General features: G+C 44.8%; 1 protein-coding gene across 1 annotated transcript in view; it reads left to right on the top strand.

The window, feature by feature from the left end:
* Positions 1 to 11,379, top strand: part of TRIP13 (thyroid hormone receptor interactor 13) — a 93,246-nt gene extending 81,867 nt beyond the window's left edge. Inside the window, exons 13-14 of the mRNA XM_089669466.1 lie at positions 7,671 to 7,740; positions 11,194 to 11,379. Coding sequence (XP_089525592.1) covers positions 7,671 to 7,740; positions 11,194 to 11,289 — 166 coding nt within the window. The 3' untranslated portion in view covers positions 11,290 to 11,379. The remainder of the gene's footprint in view (positions 1 to 7,670; positions 7,741 to 11,193) is intronic.
* Positions 11,380 to 15,265: the final 3,886 nt, after the last annotated feature.

Raw genomic sequence — 15,265 nt, 5'->3', positions numbered from 1 at the left:
AGGACTCCGGGCAGAGGCACATCGGGCAGGACTCCGGGCAGAGGCACATCGGGCAGGACTCCGGGCAGAGGCACATCGGGCTACCAGGCGAAGCAGCAGGCAGCGGGCCACCAGGCGGAGCGACAGGCACCGGGCCCCCGGGCGGGGCGACAGGCACCGGGCCCCCGGGCGGGGCGACAGGCACCGGGCCCCCGGGCGGGGCGACAGGCCTCGGGCCCCCGGGCGGAGCGGCGGGCGCCGGACCCCCAGGCGGAGCGACTGGCATCGGACCCCCAGGCGGGGGGACAGGCATCGGACCCCCAGGCGGGGGGACAGGCATCGGACCCCCAGGCGGGGGGACAGGCATCGGACCCCCAGGCGGGGGGACAGGCATCGGACCCCCAGGCGGGGGGACAGGTCTGGGGCCCCCAGGCGGAGCGACAGGCATCGGACCCCCAGGCGGGGCGACAGGCATCGGGCCCCCAGGCGGGGCGACAGGCATCGGGCCCCCAGGCGGGGCGACAGGCATCGGGCCCCCAGGCGGGGCGACAGGCATCGGGCCCCCAGGCGGGGCGACAGGCATCGGGCCCCCAGGCGGGGCGACAGGCATCGGGCCCCCAGGCGGAGTGGCGGGCGCCGGACCCCCATGCGGAGCGGCGGGCGCCGGACCCCCAGGCGGAGCTACAGGTCTCGGGCCCTCAGGCGGAGCAACAGGTCTCGGGCCCCCAGACGAAGCGGCGGGCACAGAGTCACCAGGCACGACAGTGGGCACCGAGTCGTCTGGCAAGACTGCGGGCACCGAGTCAACTGGCGGAACTGCGGGCACCGAGTCGTCTGGCAAGACTGCGGGCACGAGTCGTCTGGCAAGACTGCGGGCACGAGTCGTCTGGCAAGACTGCGGGCACCGAGTTGTCTGGCAAGACTGCGGGCACCGAGTCGTCTGGCAAGACTGCGGGCACCGAGTCGTCTGGCAAGACTGCGGGCACCGAGTCATCTGGCGGAACAGCGGGCATCGAGTCAACTGGCGGAACAGCGGGCACCGAGTCGTCTGGCAAGACTGCGGGCACCGAGTCGTCTGGCAAGACTGCGGGCACCGAGTCGTCTGGCAAGACTGCGGGCACCGAGTCGTCTGGCAAGACTGCGGGCACCGAGTCGCCTGGCAAGACAGTGGGCTCCGAGTCAACAGGCACGACAGTGGGCACCGGGTCATCAGGTATCGGATTGTCTGGCTCGACAGCGGGCATCGGGTCACCAGGTATGACAGCGGGCACTGGGTCACCAGGCATCAGGTCATTTGGCTTGCCAGCGGGCACCGCGTCATCTGGCAAGGCAGTGGGCACCGGGTCACCAGGTATGACAGCGGGCTCTGAGTCAATTGGCACGACAGCGGGCACTGGATCAGGTACCGGATCATCTGGATCAACAGCGGGCATCGAGTCAACTGGCCTAATAGGATCGTCGGGCTGGATCAGTTCATCATGCTGAGTAGCGGCATCAGGCTGAATGCAGGCATCAGGCTGAGGAGAGGCTTCAGGCTGAGGAGAGGCTTCAGGCTGAGGAGAGGCATCAGGCTGAGGAGAGGCATCAGGCTGAGGAGAGGCATCAGGCTGAGGAGAGGCATCAGGCTGAGGAGAGGCTTCAGGCTGAGGAGAGGCTTCAGGCTGAGGAGAGGCATCAGGCTGAGGAGAGGCATCAGGCTGAGGAGAGGCATCAGGCTGAGGAGAGGCATCAGGCTGAGGAGAGGCATCAGGCTGAGGAGAGGCATCAGGCTGAGGAGAGGCATCAGGCTGAGGAGAGGCATCAGGCTGAGGAGAGGCATCAGGCTGAGGAGAGGCATCAGGCTGAGGAGAGGCATCAGGCTGAGGAGAGGCATCAGGCTGAGGAGAGGCATCAGGCTGAGGAGAGGCATCAGGCTGAGGAGAGGCATCAGGCTGAGGAGAGGCATCAGGCTGAGGAGAGGCATCAGGCTGAGGAGAGGCATCAGGCTGAGGAGAGGCATCAGGCTGAGGAGAGGCATCAGGCTGAGGAGAGGCATCAGGCTGAGGAGAGGCATCCGGCTGAAGAGAGGCATCCGGCCGAAGAGAGGCATCCGGCCGAGGAGAGGCATCCGGCCGAGGAGAGGCATCCGGCCGAGTAGAGGCATCCGGCCGAGTAGAGGCATCCGGCCGAGTAGAGGCATCCGGCCGAGTAGAGGCATCCGGCCGAGTAGAGGCATCCGGCCGAGTAGAGGCTTCAGGCCGAGTAGAGGCTTCAGGCCGAGTAGAGGCTTCAGGCTGAGTCACGGAAGGCAGGTTCACCGGTTTGGATACTGGCAGGATGGTATTGGTTGGAAAGAATTTTCGCTTTTTTCTGGTTTTAACTACTGGAGCACTGCAAGTAAACGCAGGTCTGCAAACGAATGGAGCAGCTGGAGACAGAGAAAAACTGGAGGATGGAACAGGAGAGGGAGCAGTTGCTACAGAGGGCTTTTTTACAGGGTTAAAGGCAGGATAGGTGCAGCGAGTGGGAACAGGGTACTGACATGCGGTAGATAGCCAAGTATACTGGGCTGTAACTGGAGGAGCTGGTGGGAATACAGGAGTAGAGTTAGAAGCAGGACTGGGTTTTTGTAAGCTGACTGAGGCTGGGTGCAACAAGTCTGTCCATGTCTGCAGTATGGGTTGAACAAAGCTGAGCTTACACAAAGCCTGTCTGGTCAATGACTGCACTGCATTTATACAATCTCTTAGTGTCTGTGGTGAACATGTGGAATAACGCTCCAGAAAGTAACCCACATCATCCTCTAATAACCACACCAGGGACTCTACCTGGTCTGCACTAAATGGTGGCAAAAATTCATCCCTGCATTCGGGGGAACCAGATGAAACCAACTCAACACAAACCTGAATCAATGGCTGCACCATAGAGAAATCTGTGCCCTGATCTACTAGAACATGAGCGAGCCGTATACATTCTAGCAGTTCATCCCGGGGATACTCCTTCAGAGTCTGATAAGCATACTCCCTGTCATCAAACACTAGCAGATATAAATACACAACCTCATCCAGATCCATCCTTCCCATCAACAAACCAAGATGGCTTCCCTGTGCAGCCACTTCTGGTCAGGATTGGCCTTGGTGTAATGTCAGGGCTCCCAGGTGTGACCAGAGATGTGTGACTGACGCAGGGAAACGCAGACCTCAGATATGTGATAAACAATATAATTTATTAACACTAACAATACAAACATAAACGCAGTGCAATACTAAAACATAATACAGTGCAAACAAACCAAACCAAACCAACCACCCACAGATAACAGTACATACAAGCAAGCGTCGTCAGGCAGGCCGGGTCAATATCAATAGGGCAGGTAGGTACAGGGGGAGCAAGCGGAGATTGGTCAGGGTCACAAGCCAGGGATCAGAACAGGTAGCAAGCAGCGTGGTACAGAGGGTCAGACAGAGGGATGGTCAGGAGCGAGCCGGGATCAGAGCAGGAGAAGTCAGCAGCGGTTCAGAAACAGGATGCAGGACAGAAACAGGATACAGGGCCCAGGACAAACACACACCAAGGCAGAGTCTGTGGGTCTGGCCATCCCTTAAATACCCCAGCATCATCAGTTACAGGTGTTAGCTGGCTGCAAAGTTGAGTCTCTGATTGCTGGGAACACCCGCTGGCCAGCCCTGGTACTGCAGATCAAAAGGCAGGTGAGTCCCACCATAGCTGGCCAGTCCATTCCTGACAGAAAGTGGATGGCATTATAACATCACCCTGACAATAAGTGAAGGAGGAGAGGAGGAGAAAGTTCTTTTGGAGGATTTCTACTAATTATATTATAAAGGCGTGATTTTTCTCTACGGTTGGTAAGGGTATATTTGCCTTACTCACTAGAAGTGTCACGTGTGGATAGCTATTTCACTGAGTGTTTCACTTCAGGATTTCAGAGTTTTTTTGAGCACGAGTATTTTATTAATTGTTTGGAAGGTTTTCACAAGTGTTTCACTATCACTTAGTGTTGCACAACTTTATGATACACATTTGTGTGTGCATGTAAGCTTATATATATATATAATTTTTTTTTTTTTTTTTCTGATTTTATTATGGTAATGCACTATTGTGAGTTTCTTTTTCTTTGAGGTTTTTCACATAATTCACTGAACACAATCAACGCTGCAAGATTTACATTTTTTTGGTTCTATCATTTTGATTATTGAGACACTGGACTTTATGATTTTGTTTTGATTATTGGGACTTCGGACTTTATGACTTTCTGTTGGTTCACGTTTAGAATCATATGGGGATATTTTTGTGGTTGCACATATAGGTAGTTGATAAAAGAGGGAAGATTCTTTTTTTGGATTAATTTATTTCAGAATTCATCCTGCTGCTTCTGTCAGCAGTCACATCAATAAATACAAGAGAACCAGTTCCATTGGCAGCCATACATGCTCACGCCATGACACTACCACCACCATGCTTCACTGATGAGGTGGTATGCTTAGGATCATGAGCAGTTCCTTTCCTTCTCCATACTCTTCTCTTCCCATCACTCTGGTACAAGTTGATCTTGGTCTCATCTGTCCATAGGATGTTGTTCCAGAACTGTGAAGGCTTTTTTACATGTCGTTTGGCAAACTCTAATCTGGCCTTCCTGTTTTTGAGGCTTACCAATGGTTTCCATCTTGTGGTGAACCCTCTGTATTCACTCTGGTGAAGTCTTCTCTTGATTGTTGACTTTGACACACATACACCTACCTCCTGGAGAGTGTTCTTGATCTGGCCAACTGTTGTGAAGGGTGTTTTCTTCACCAGGGAAAGAATTCTTCGGTCATCCACCACAGTTGTTTTCCGTGGTCTTCCAGGTCTTTTGGTGTTGCTGAGCTCACCGGTGCGTTCCTTCTTTTTAAGAATGTTCCAAACAGTTGTTTTGGCCACGCCTAATGTTTTTGCTATCTCTCTGATGGGTTTGTTTTGTTTTTTCAGCCTAATGATGGCTTCACTGATAGTGACAGCTCTTTGGATCTCATCTTGAGAGTTGACTGCAACAGATTCCAAATGCAAATAGCACACTTGAAATGAACTCTGGACCTTATATCTGCTCATTGTAATTGAGATAATGAGGGAATAACACACATCTGGCCAAGGAACAGCTGAGAAGCCAACTGTCCCATTACTTTTGGTCCCTTAACAAGTGGGAGGCACATATGCAAACTGTTGTAACTCCTACACCGTTCACCTGATTTGGATGTAAATACCCTGAAATTAAAGCTGACAGTCTGCAGTTAAAGCACATCTTGTTCGTTTCATTTCAAATCCATTGTGGTGGTGTGTAGAGCCAAAAATGTTAGAATTGTGTTGATGTCCCAATATTTATGGACCTGACTGTATATTAAAAAGGGTCCAACACTGAACCTTGGGGTACACCGCTGACAACCCTAGACCATGCAGAGTATGAATCATTAACCACTACTCTTTGAATACGATCTTTTAGCCAGTTTTCTATCCATTTACATGTGGATTTTTCCAAGCCTGTGGACTTTACCTTACACATTAGCCGTGTGTGGGGAACTGTGTCAAACGCTTTTGCAAAATCCAAGTATACCACGTCCACCACCACCACCCCTCTGTCCAACGTTTTGCTCACCTCCTCATAAAAAGAAATCAGATTTGCTTGACAACTTCTGTCTTTCATGAATCCATGCTGTCTGTTGCTTAAATATTTTTTACCAGCAAGAACTCCTCTACGTGGTCTTTTATTAAACTCTATTTGATTTGTTTAATTATCTATTTTTTTTTTCAATTTTCACGGGACTTATTATTTATGGTGTATAATTAGGGCACTATAATTTGATGTCACATATATTTTGTTACTTTTTTTTTAGAGTTTTTTTTATTTTTTTGCACAGTATGTTTGCATTGTAGGGACAACAATGAAGACAAGGAATTATGCACTAGGATTGATAATTAAGATTTAATGTGTTATATATACATAATGCGCCGCTATTGATCACTAATATTGAAGGTGGTAATATTTGAAACATGTTATGGTCACTGCTACCCAGAAGTTCTTTTATATGGACATTCATAATAAGCTCTGCATGTTTTGAGACTTCCAGGTCCAGCAGAGCACCGTTCCTAGTTGGGGCCTCTATGAACTGTACCATAAAATTGTCCTGTAATAAAATTAAACATTTTTGCCCTTTAACTTTTCCTGCAGTACCATTACTCCAGTCAATTTCCGGGTAGTTAAATTCCCCATTATTAGCATTGTCCCAGCCCTTGCAGCCCTTTCAATCTGTGCAAGGAGCTGACTCCACCTCCTCATCATGAATAATGAAACTCCCATTATTAAATTATGCAGCATATATCAATATCAGAAGCATTTGCTACATAGTTACATAGTTAGTCTTACTGAAAAAAGACAAAGGTCCATCCAGTTCAATCATACAAAAAAAAAGTTATAATCCTACATCCACAGATGATCCAGAGGAAGGCAAAAAAACCAGTAAGGGATGAACCAATTTGCTCCTGCAGGGGAAAAAACTCCTTCCTGATCCCCCGAGAGGCAATCGGATATTCCCTGGATCAACTTTACCTGTAAATTTGCTATGCTAATAATCACTCCAATTATAGAAGTTACCAAAAGTGCTCTCACTTTTCCTGTGAAAGCGATATTATACTCTTAATGAATGTGTTTTTCAATAGTAAAGCGCTGTGAAAACTGTTGGCGCTATATAAATCCTGTATAATAATAATAACCCCCCCCTTCTTGCAGATCTCAGTTTCCGTTGTGATTTGTCCACCCACTCATTCAAGCAGCTCTCCAGATTCTTAGACCCTTACGTGTAAATGGGAAATTGGCTTGTTATGCTGATCGCCAGTCAGTCATCAGCCCAACATAGGAATGAGAGGAAACGCGCGTCCCATAGCTTAATACAGATTATTAAAATAAAATCACATCTAAAAACTCACGTGTTGGTGCCAATCCTCAACACTAAAATGTATATACTCTACACCGAGAATCTACAGAACTGGCAGCTATACATCTATGCATGTCCTGTGTGGGATGACATCACATGACTAAGACAACAAGGTTGTGAGACAGTGCTGGATGGGATTTTAGTTGAAGGCACCTTGACATCAGCTCAAACAGGAATTTAGGAGCATATTGGGTTTCTGGCTGATGAGCATTTTAGAGTTTGAAGTTGACCTTCATGTTTGCTGTGTGCTGACAGATTGGATAAAGTCTGTAGGCAATAGAACTCAAATTATGGCTGGATCTTTATTTTAATGGGTCTAATCATAAATGATAATTCCTGTTGGCTCTTATGACTCCTAGATTGTGTACTCATGTATGACTGGATAATTTTAAATGCTCGCATGCTTTTTGATTTAAAAAAAACAAATTTAGAAAAACACGTTAACCTGTCACTTGTTTGAATACTTATAATTAAAAGTCAAGCTTGGCCCCTCCCCATAAACCACCCTACTGGTTTTGGGTAGCAACAGGCAGACAGTGGAAGGGTGGAACCAAGCTTGTCTTTCATGGAAAACGTGAGAATTGCAGTAACTTTATGTATTTGGATCCCCTCTTAGGTTTTCTATAAAGGTTTTTAGTTATAGTTTATAGTTTGATCAGATGATAAATATCATAGGTTAATTGACAAACCATTTCACAAAATATTTTTACTATTTTTATATTGTTTCAGAAAAAGCGAAGGTCTAAGTGGCAGGGTTCTGAGAAAAATACCCTTTCTGGCACATGCACTTTTCATACAAGTAAGTAGCAAGCACAATGTGGAAATAAGTTATCAAGCAACTGGTGCCTGTTTGGTGCAAATCTGGATCTTTCTCGTTTTTAGTAGAGGATTAGTTTATCCTAATCATACATTTCTGCACACAGTAGAAGTCGACAGGAACATAGGACTATGCAGCTGTTTTCAGGAGACTGCACAATGGCAACGTTCCAGCATGTTAATTTTTGTGTCTTTAGAAGAATGGATGTCTTCTCTCTGCTGTGAGAAAAGCAAACATGACTTATTGTTTTCTGCCTGTTTTTATCACGAATGTTTCTGCTAGCAAGATATTGAGTTGCTGCAGAGTTAGGGCTCATTTTTGCAGCATCCGGATTGTCTGATCCTCCATTTTTTTCCTAGAAACTGTACCCGGAATTCTCTGGGAAGAAGTTGCGGGGCTGGCCTGTATTGTGTTTCTTTGTGCACTGGAATCTGTTGGGTGCTCTCCTAGGCACCCTTGGTGCAATGTGATTTGTTAGCAAAGTGCATTAAACCCAATTTGCCACATAGTAATCCAATTAGTGTGACATTCCACTATACAGTGGGGCAAATAAATTATTTAGTCAGCCACCAATTGTGCAAGTTCTCCCACTTAAAAAGATGAGAGAGGCCTGTAATTGGCATCATAGGTAGACCTCAACTATGAGAGACAAAATGTGAAAAAAAATCCAGACAATCACATTGGCTAATTTGGAAAGAATTTATTTGCAAATTATGGTGGAAAATAAGTATTTGGTCACCTACAAACAAGCAAGATTTCTGGCTCTCACAGACCTGTACCTTCTTCTTTAAGAGGCTCCTCTGTCCTGCACTCAGTACCTGTATCAATGGCACCTGTTTGAACTTGTTATCAGTATAAAAGACACCTGTCCACAACCTCAAACAGTCACACTCCAAACTCCACTATGGTGAAGACTAAAGAGCTATCGAAGGACACCAGAAACAAAATTGTAGACCTGCACCAGGCTGGGAAGACTGAATCTGCAATAGGCAAGCAGCATGGTATGAACAAATCAACTGTGGGAGCAATAATTAGAAAATGGAAGACATACAAGACCACTGATAATCTCCCTCGATCTGGGGCTCCACGCAAGATCTCACCCCGTGGGGTCAAAATGATCACAAGAACGGTGAGCAAAAATCCCAGGACCACATGGGGGGGGGGGGGGACCTAGTGAATGACCTGCAGAGAGCTGGGACCAACGTAACAAAGGCTACCATCAGTAACACACTACGCCGCCAGGGATCCTGCAGTGCCAGACGTGTCCCCCTGCTTAAGCCAGTACATGTCCGGGCTCGTCTGAAGTTTGCTAGAGAGCATTTGGATGATCCAGAAGAGGATTGGGAGAATGTCATATGGTCAGATGAAACCAAAATAGAACTGTTTGGTAGAAACACAACTCATCGTGTTTGAAGGAGAGAGAATGCCGAGTTGCATCCAAAGAACACCAATACCTACTGTGAAGCATGGGGGTGGCAACATCATGCTTTGGGGCTGTTTCTCCGCAAAGGGACCAGGACGACTGATCCATTTAAAGGACAGAATGAATGGGGCCATGTATTGTGAGATTTTGAGTGCAAACCTCCTTCCATCAGCAAGGGTATTGAAGATGAAACGTGGCTGGGTCTTCCAACATGACAATGATGCCAAACATACCGCCCGGGCAATGAAGGAGTGGCTTTGTAAGAAGCATTTCAAGGTCATGGAGTGGCCTAGCCAGTCTCCAGCTCGCAACCCCATAGAAAACCTTTGGAGGGAGTTGAAAGTCAGTGTTGCCCAGCGACAGCCCCAAAATATCACTTCTCTAGAGGAGATCTGCATGGAGGAATGGGCCAACATACCAGCAACAGTGTGTGCCAACCTTGTGAAGACTTACAGGAAACGTTTGACCTCTGTCATTGCCAACAAAGGATATATAACAAAGTATTGAGATGAACTTTTGATATTGACCAAATACTTATTTTCCACCATAATTTGCAAATAAATTCTTTCCAAATCAGCCAATGTGATTGTCTGGATTTTTTTTCTCATTGTCTCTCATAGTTGAGGTCTACCTATGATGCCAATTACAGGCCTCTCTCATCTTTAAGTGGGAGAACTTGTACAATTGGTGGCTGACTAAATAATTTTTTGCCCCACTGTATAGCTTGGTGTCATCTGCAAAACAATGAAATGGTACTTTTAATCCCAAATTATGATACTTTTTAATAGTACTTTAATACTCTGTTGATTTGTTGTCCTCTACATTGCTAATTGAGGCCCATCATTTTTCTGGAAGAAGTTTTCCCTTACTAGTAATTACTTGTCCTGGTCTTGATTCTCGGTTCCCTCCCCCTGAGTAATGGCAAATTCATATTTGGTTGACGCTGACTCTTTTAGCCTTTGTGAAAGGATATGTTCACCTTCTGAACATGTTGCATAATCCACCTGTTTTTAGGGTGGACCACGTAGCTTATTTCAGCATCTGCAGCCTAAAAAAAGATTTTATGGGAAGTACAAAAAATTTAACAAATATTTATATAGTGCAGTGCTGCTAAAGCCCAAATGCAAATCCCCTTAAGACTGTAAAACTCCATGGTCAGCACCGCTGTACCCTGGTGCCTGGCCACTTCCTGGGTTATGCAATGATGTCACCAGTTCCACCCTCTGATGTAGCCCTATACACATCAGTACCTGCAGTGCATCAGATTAGTGAACCTATACATCAGTGGATTTTAATTGTTTTTTAAAAAAGAGATTTTTTACAGAAAGCACTATGATTGCAATATTTTTATTTTGAGCCACAATCACTGATGAGGATTGTAGTTGGAGAATGGAGGCCTTTCCCTGCAGGGGAAAGGGGAAACTGCTGCTGTTTTGCTCTATGAAGTGAAAACCATCACTAGAGGAGACTGGCGGTCCTGAGACTTGAAGCATGGACACCATCGGTTAACCCCTTTAAAGGGGAAGGTTGGAATAGACCTATAATATATATGGGTTCAATACAGAATTGAGAGCATACAGTACTGAGTACGGTGTGGTGGAGTATTAAAGAAGGATTTGATGTGGATCTGTTTATAACTTTGCAGCACATTTTTCATGAACTTTTGATCATGCACGAGAATGTAGATTTTTTTTTTAATATATATTGGGATTAGTGGATGTAAATATTTGAATAATATTGTATATGTGTAGTATTCAGTCGGTATTTTTCAGCACACAATTTATTATATTTAATCACATAGATTATCTGTACATTACATTTTTGTTGGATTTGGTTTTTAGCAGTACTGCATTTTAAAAATATTAATTGGACCAGGGTGTGGGAATGCATGACATTGCTGGCTAGCCGCTTAAAGTATACTTGTATTTTATGATTAGCTGTGGTGTGAGAGTTAACGTTCATATTTTGGTTCCTTACAAAAATCTTGATATTTTCTCTTAATTTCTTTTAAGTCTCCTACAGTTACACTTGACAAATTCCTTCAAGCTCTGTCACTTACAGTGGATCGACAATTTGAAGAAAGAAAAGCACTCAAGGAAAGCACTTAAAAGATTTTTGATGTAATGGTAGTCTTGTTTTCTGTTTTATATTGTACAAATGTTGTTTGAATGTATTTGAAATATATGGCGATTTCCCAACTTTCTGTGGGTTTGTGTAACAATTTGTCTGTATGATGTTGCTGCCTTTACATAAAAGATAAGTGCTTTTTTCATTTGCAAACTGCATTAGTGAATTACAAGAATGACAAGACAGACAGCCTTTTTTTAACTGGTGATACTTGTGACATAAGTTATGTTTTTATTGGAGGTTAAGTCTTCTTTTTATATGTTCTGCAACTGGGGAGACTGAATCCCCCTTTCTATCCTGGCATGAGTTGGAACTAGGATACAAAGCGAGTAATAATCCAACGTTTTACCACTGTTACAAGAGACGAGGGGAAATCGTCAACTGACCACATGTTTCCATGTAAATTGTTCCAACGGCCATCCATCCATGGTTTTTCTTATTATCCCTTCATGATTTGCAAAGCAGCTATGCATGGTGGGTCCTGTGAGGACCCCTGTATTCTCGCATCTACTGGGAAGCTCCATACTTGGAAGAAGACATTGCCAGGTGATCAGGCTGGTTTATGGTATTCTAGGCATCAGGTTCTGGCAGAAAGCACTGACAAAGTATTAGTTCCAAGGGCTTCACTACCTTTATAGGATCACTGGAGTTAGTTGTAACTGCATTTAGACATTGATTTACATTCTCAGTGTACTTTAGGGCCTGTGGAAATGAACCTTTGCTTTATAACTGCAAAAAGGTATACATCCTGTGGTTCTATTCAAATTTGTTTTTTTTTAAGGAGACTAAATCACCACAAAATCCACCTCCTAAAAGGCAAGCTCTCTAAAATTAAAATAATCCACATCCTGTTAAAAAGAAGACACTTTGTCATAATTCTGTAGATAAATGGCTATAGATGAATGTTTTTTTAGGGTGAAACATGTAACCTGTTCCTGCAGCCACCACATCCCCTCTGACAGATAATACGGGGAGATTTCTCTCCATACTATCTGTCAAATTTGAAAACAGTGTGACTGTGCGGGGCTCAACCCACATGGCCGCATCATTCATTCATGAACTTCTGTGAATGAACGAACTGCAAGTCCCGACAGCCTTAGCGTTGTGGCTTGTAGTTTTCAATGAATTACCATGGTCTGTGGAGTGCCATGATAGTTTATTGAAGCTTCCTGTCAGAATATCTGCCTCCTCATACATCCCATGTGGCAAGCAGATATTCTGACAGGTCTGCAGGAGACCTGTATGGCATCAGCAATCTACTGATCGCTGGTGCAATGCTTTCAAGGCTCCTGTGGACAAAAATAATAAATGCACATTTTCTTACCTGCATTTTATTATTTTTATCTAAAAGGTGAACTTATCCTTTAAGTCATACAACAATTGACAAAATACATGTATATGCCAAAGGATGTCGTATATTTGACATGCCTCCTGTGAAAAAGAATTATATATCAAGAAACATAAAACTGAGAAATTAGGCATTTTTTTTATACATTATCTAGCAAGCTCCCTGGTTAGTAGTGAGCATAACAACTTGAGACAATATAAATATACAAGCGTTGAACAAAAATATGGAAACAGTACACGATTTGCATGTGTGAAAGTGAGGACATGTTTCTCGCTGAAAGCAGAAGTGATATAACATTCTTTTGCTTCCACTGTGTGATGAGACTAACAGGTAGGATGCCTCACTTTCGTCATTCACAACATGCGCTGCTAGTAGTACGGAGTCATGTTGGAGCTTACTGAGCTTCAAAGAAGGCAAATTCTTGGTACCTGCTTAGCTGGTGCCTCTGTGACTGAAGTTTCCAGTTTATTTTTCGTGTCGCGAGGTACAGTACCAAATGTTATGATGGCATATACAGTTTCCAGGAAAACATCATCTGATAAGCATAAGTGCGGTCAACATGGTCAACTGACCAAAAGGACTGCTGCAAAAGTGACTGCAAAGCTCAATCTCAGTCTTTTGGAAGCCGATGATCACAAAAACTGTGTGGAGGGAACTCCATAAGCAAAACGTTCCCAGGCGAGCTGCAATTGCCAAACCACCACATGATCATATTAGTGCTCAGTAGAGGAGAGAGTGGTGTAACACCTATAAATCAGGGCCTAGCAATCAATGGAAGATTGTACTATGGTCCAATGAATTCAAGCTTCACACTGTTCCCAACCACCAGATGTGTTTACATGTGGCAAACATTGTGTCATACTTAGACAAGGACTGTCTTGTGCCAATAGTAGAGCATTGGTGGCACCCATATCTTGGTATTCTGCAGGCCCCAATCATCACCTTGAAAGGTGGAGTCACTGCTAGCGACTATGTACAAATTTTGGCCGATCATGTGCACCCCATGGTGCAGACATTGTTTCCAAGGCAATAATGCTCCGCTTCACACAGCTGGAGTCACATCGTGGTTCAACGAGCATGCAGACGAAGTCTCGCACCTTCCCTGTAAAACTTAGTAAAGTGTTTTTTTTTTTTTTTTAAATTGATTTAAAAAAAAAAACTGCTTCATAAATATCATGTCATATACAAAATATGCAACAACCACCATTTTATTCCCTAGGGCCTCTGGATTAAAAAAAATATATACAACGTTTAGGGTTCTAAGTAGTTTTCTAGCAAAAAACATACATATAGGAGAGGAATGTCAGAATTGTCCTGGACTGGAAGCGGTTAAAAAAAAGCACTAATTGAGTATACCATAAAAAATATTTTTCATTCACATACTCAATTCCCAGCTGTGCAGGAGGGAGTAATCCTATCAACAGTAATGAGTTACATCCCGTTCAAAATGAACACCAGCTGCAACCCTGATGTTTAAAGTAAAATTTAAGCCTCCCTCCGGCACAGCTTTGCAAAATCTTCTCTATTCCCTGTATCTCTAAAGAGGTTACATCCAAATTGTATGTCAATAAAATGTTTAGATATATTTGTTCTTTTGCCCCACAGTGGGCCTGATTTACCAATATGTAAGTAAATAGGCAAAACTGTGCAGTAGCATAATTGTGCAACTTTGAACCAGCTTCATCGCAGTACTGCCTGATTTAAGAACCCAGTTCAGAATTGCACGAGATATGTTCAACCACGGCATGTATGCCCTGGCGTAGTGCTGCTTAAAATTGAGTTAGCAAGCATGTATATAATTGTTTTCAGAAAACTGATCATACCTGCTTAAAGAGTGAGTTAAACACACATGTTAAAGTATAAATAAAACAAATCAAAATAATTAAAACCTGGATTCAAACACTATGTTCTCAGAAAGGAAGTCCATCAGATATGTATGTGCAGTGCATGACTATCGGTGTTACAACTGATTTTTATTCACCATGTACATTATATTGCCAAACGTATTGGGACGCCTACCTTTACATGCACATGGCATCCCAGTCTTAGTCCATAGGGCTCAGTATGGAGTTGGCCCACCCTTTGCAGCTATAACAGCTTCAGTTCTCCTGGGAAGCCTGTCCACAAGGTTTAGGAGTGTATCTATGGGAATGTTTGGCCATTCTTCCAGAAGTATATTTGTGAGGTCAGACAAGAAGGTCTGGCTCACAGTCTCCACTCTAATTTATCCCAAAGGTGTTCTCTCAAGTTGAGTGGCCTGCACAGAATCCTGACCTCAAGTTCCTCCACCCCAAACTCGTTCATCCATGTCTTTATGTACCGTGCTTTGTGCACTGGTGTGCAGTCATGTTGGAACAGGAAGGGGCCATCCCCAAACTGTTCCTACAAAGTTGGGAGCATGGAATTGTCCAACCTGTCTTGGTTTGCAGATGCCTTAAGAGTTCCTGTCACTGGAACGAAGGGGCCAAGCCCAGCCCCTGAAAAACAACCCCCTCCACCAAAATTTACACTTGGCACAATGCAATCACCAAACCCAGACACGTCCATCTGCTTGCCAGACAGCCGCGTGATTCATCACTCCAGAGAACAGGTCTCCACTGCTCTAGAAT

Source organism: Staurois parvus, unplaced genomic scaffold (assembly GCF_062004578.1).
Source record: "Staurois parvus isolate SC_StPar_1 unplaced genomic scaffold, SC_StPar_1.0 ptg000077l, whole genome shotgun sequence".
Classification (NCBI taxonomy): Eukaryota; Metazoa; Chordata; class Amphibia; order Anura; family Ranidae; genus Staurois; species Staurois parvus.
Note: the sequence above shows the minus strand (reverse complement) of the source record. Positions and strands in the feature narration are given on the sequence as shown.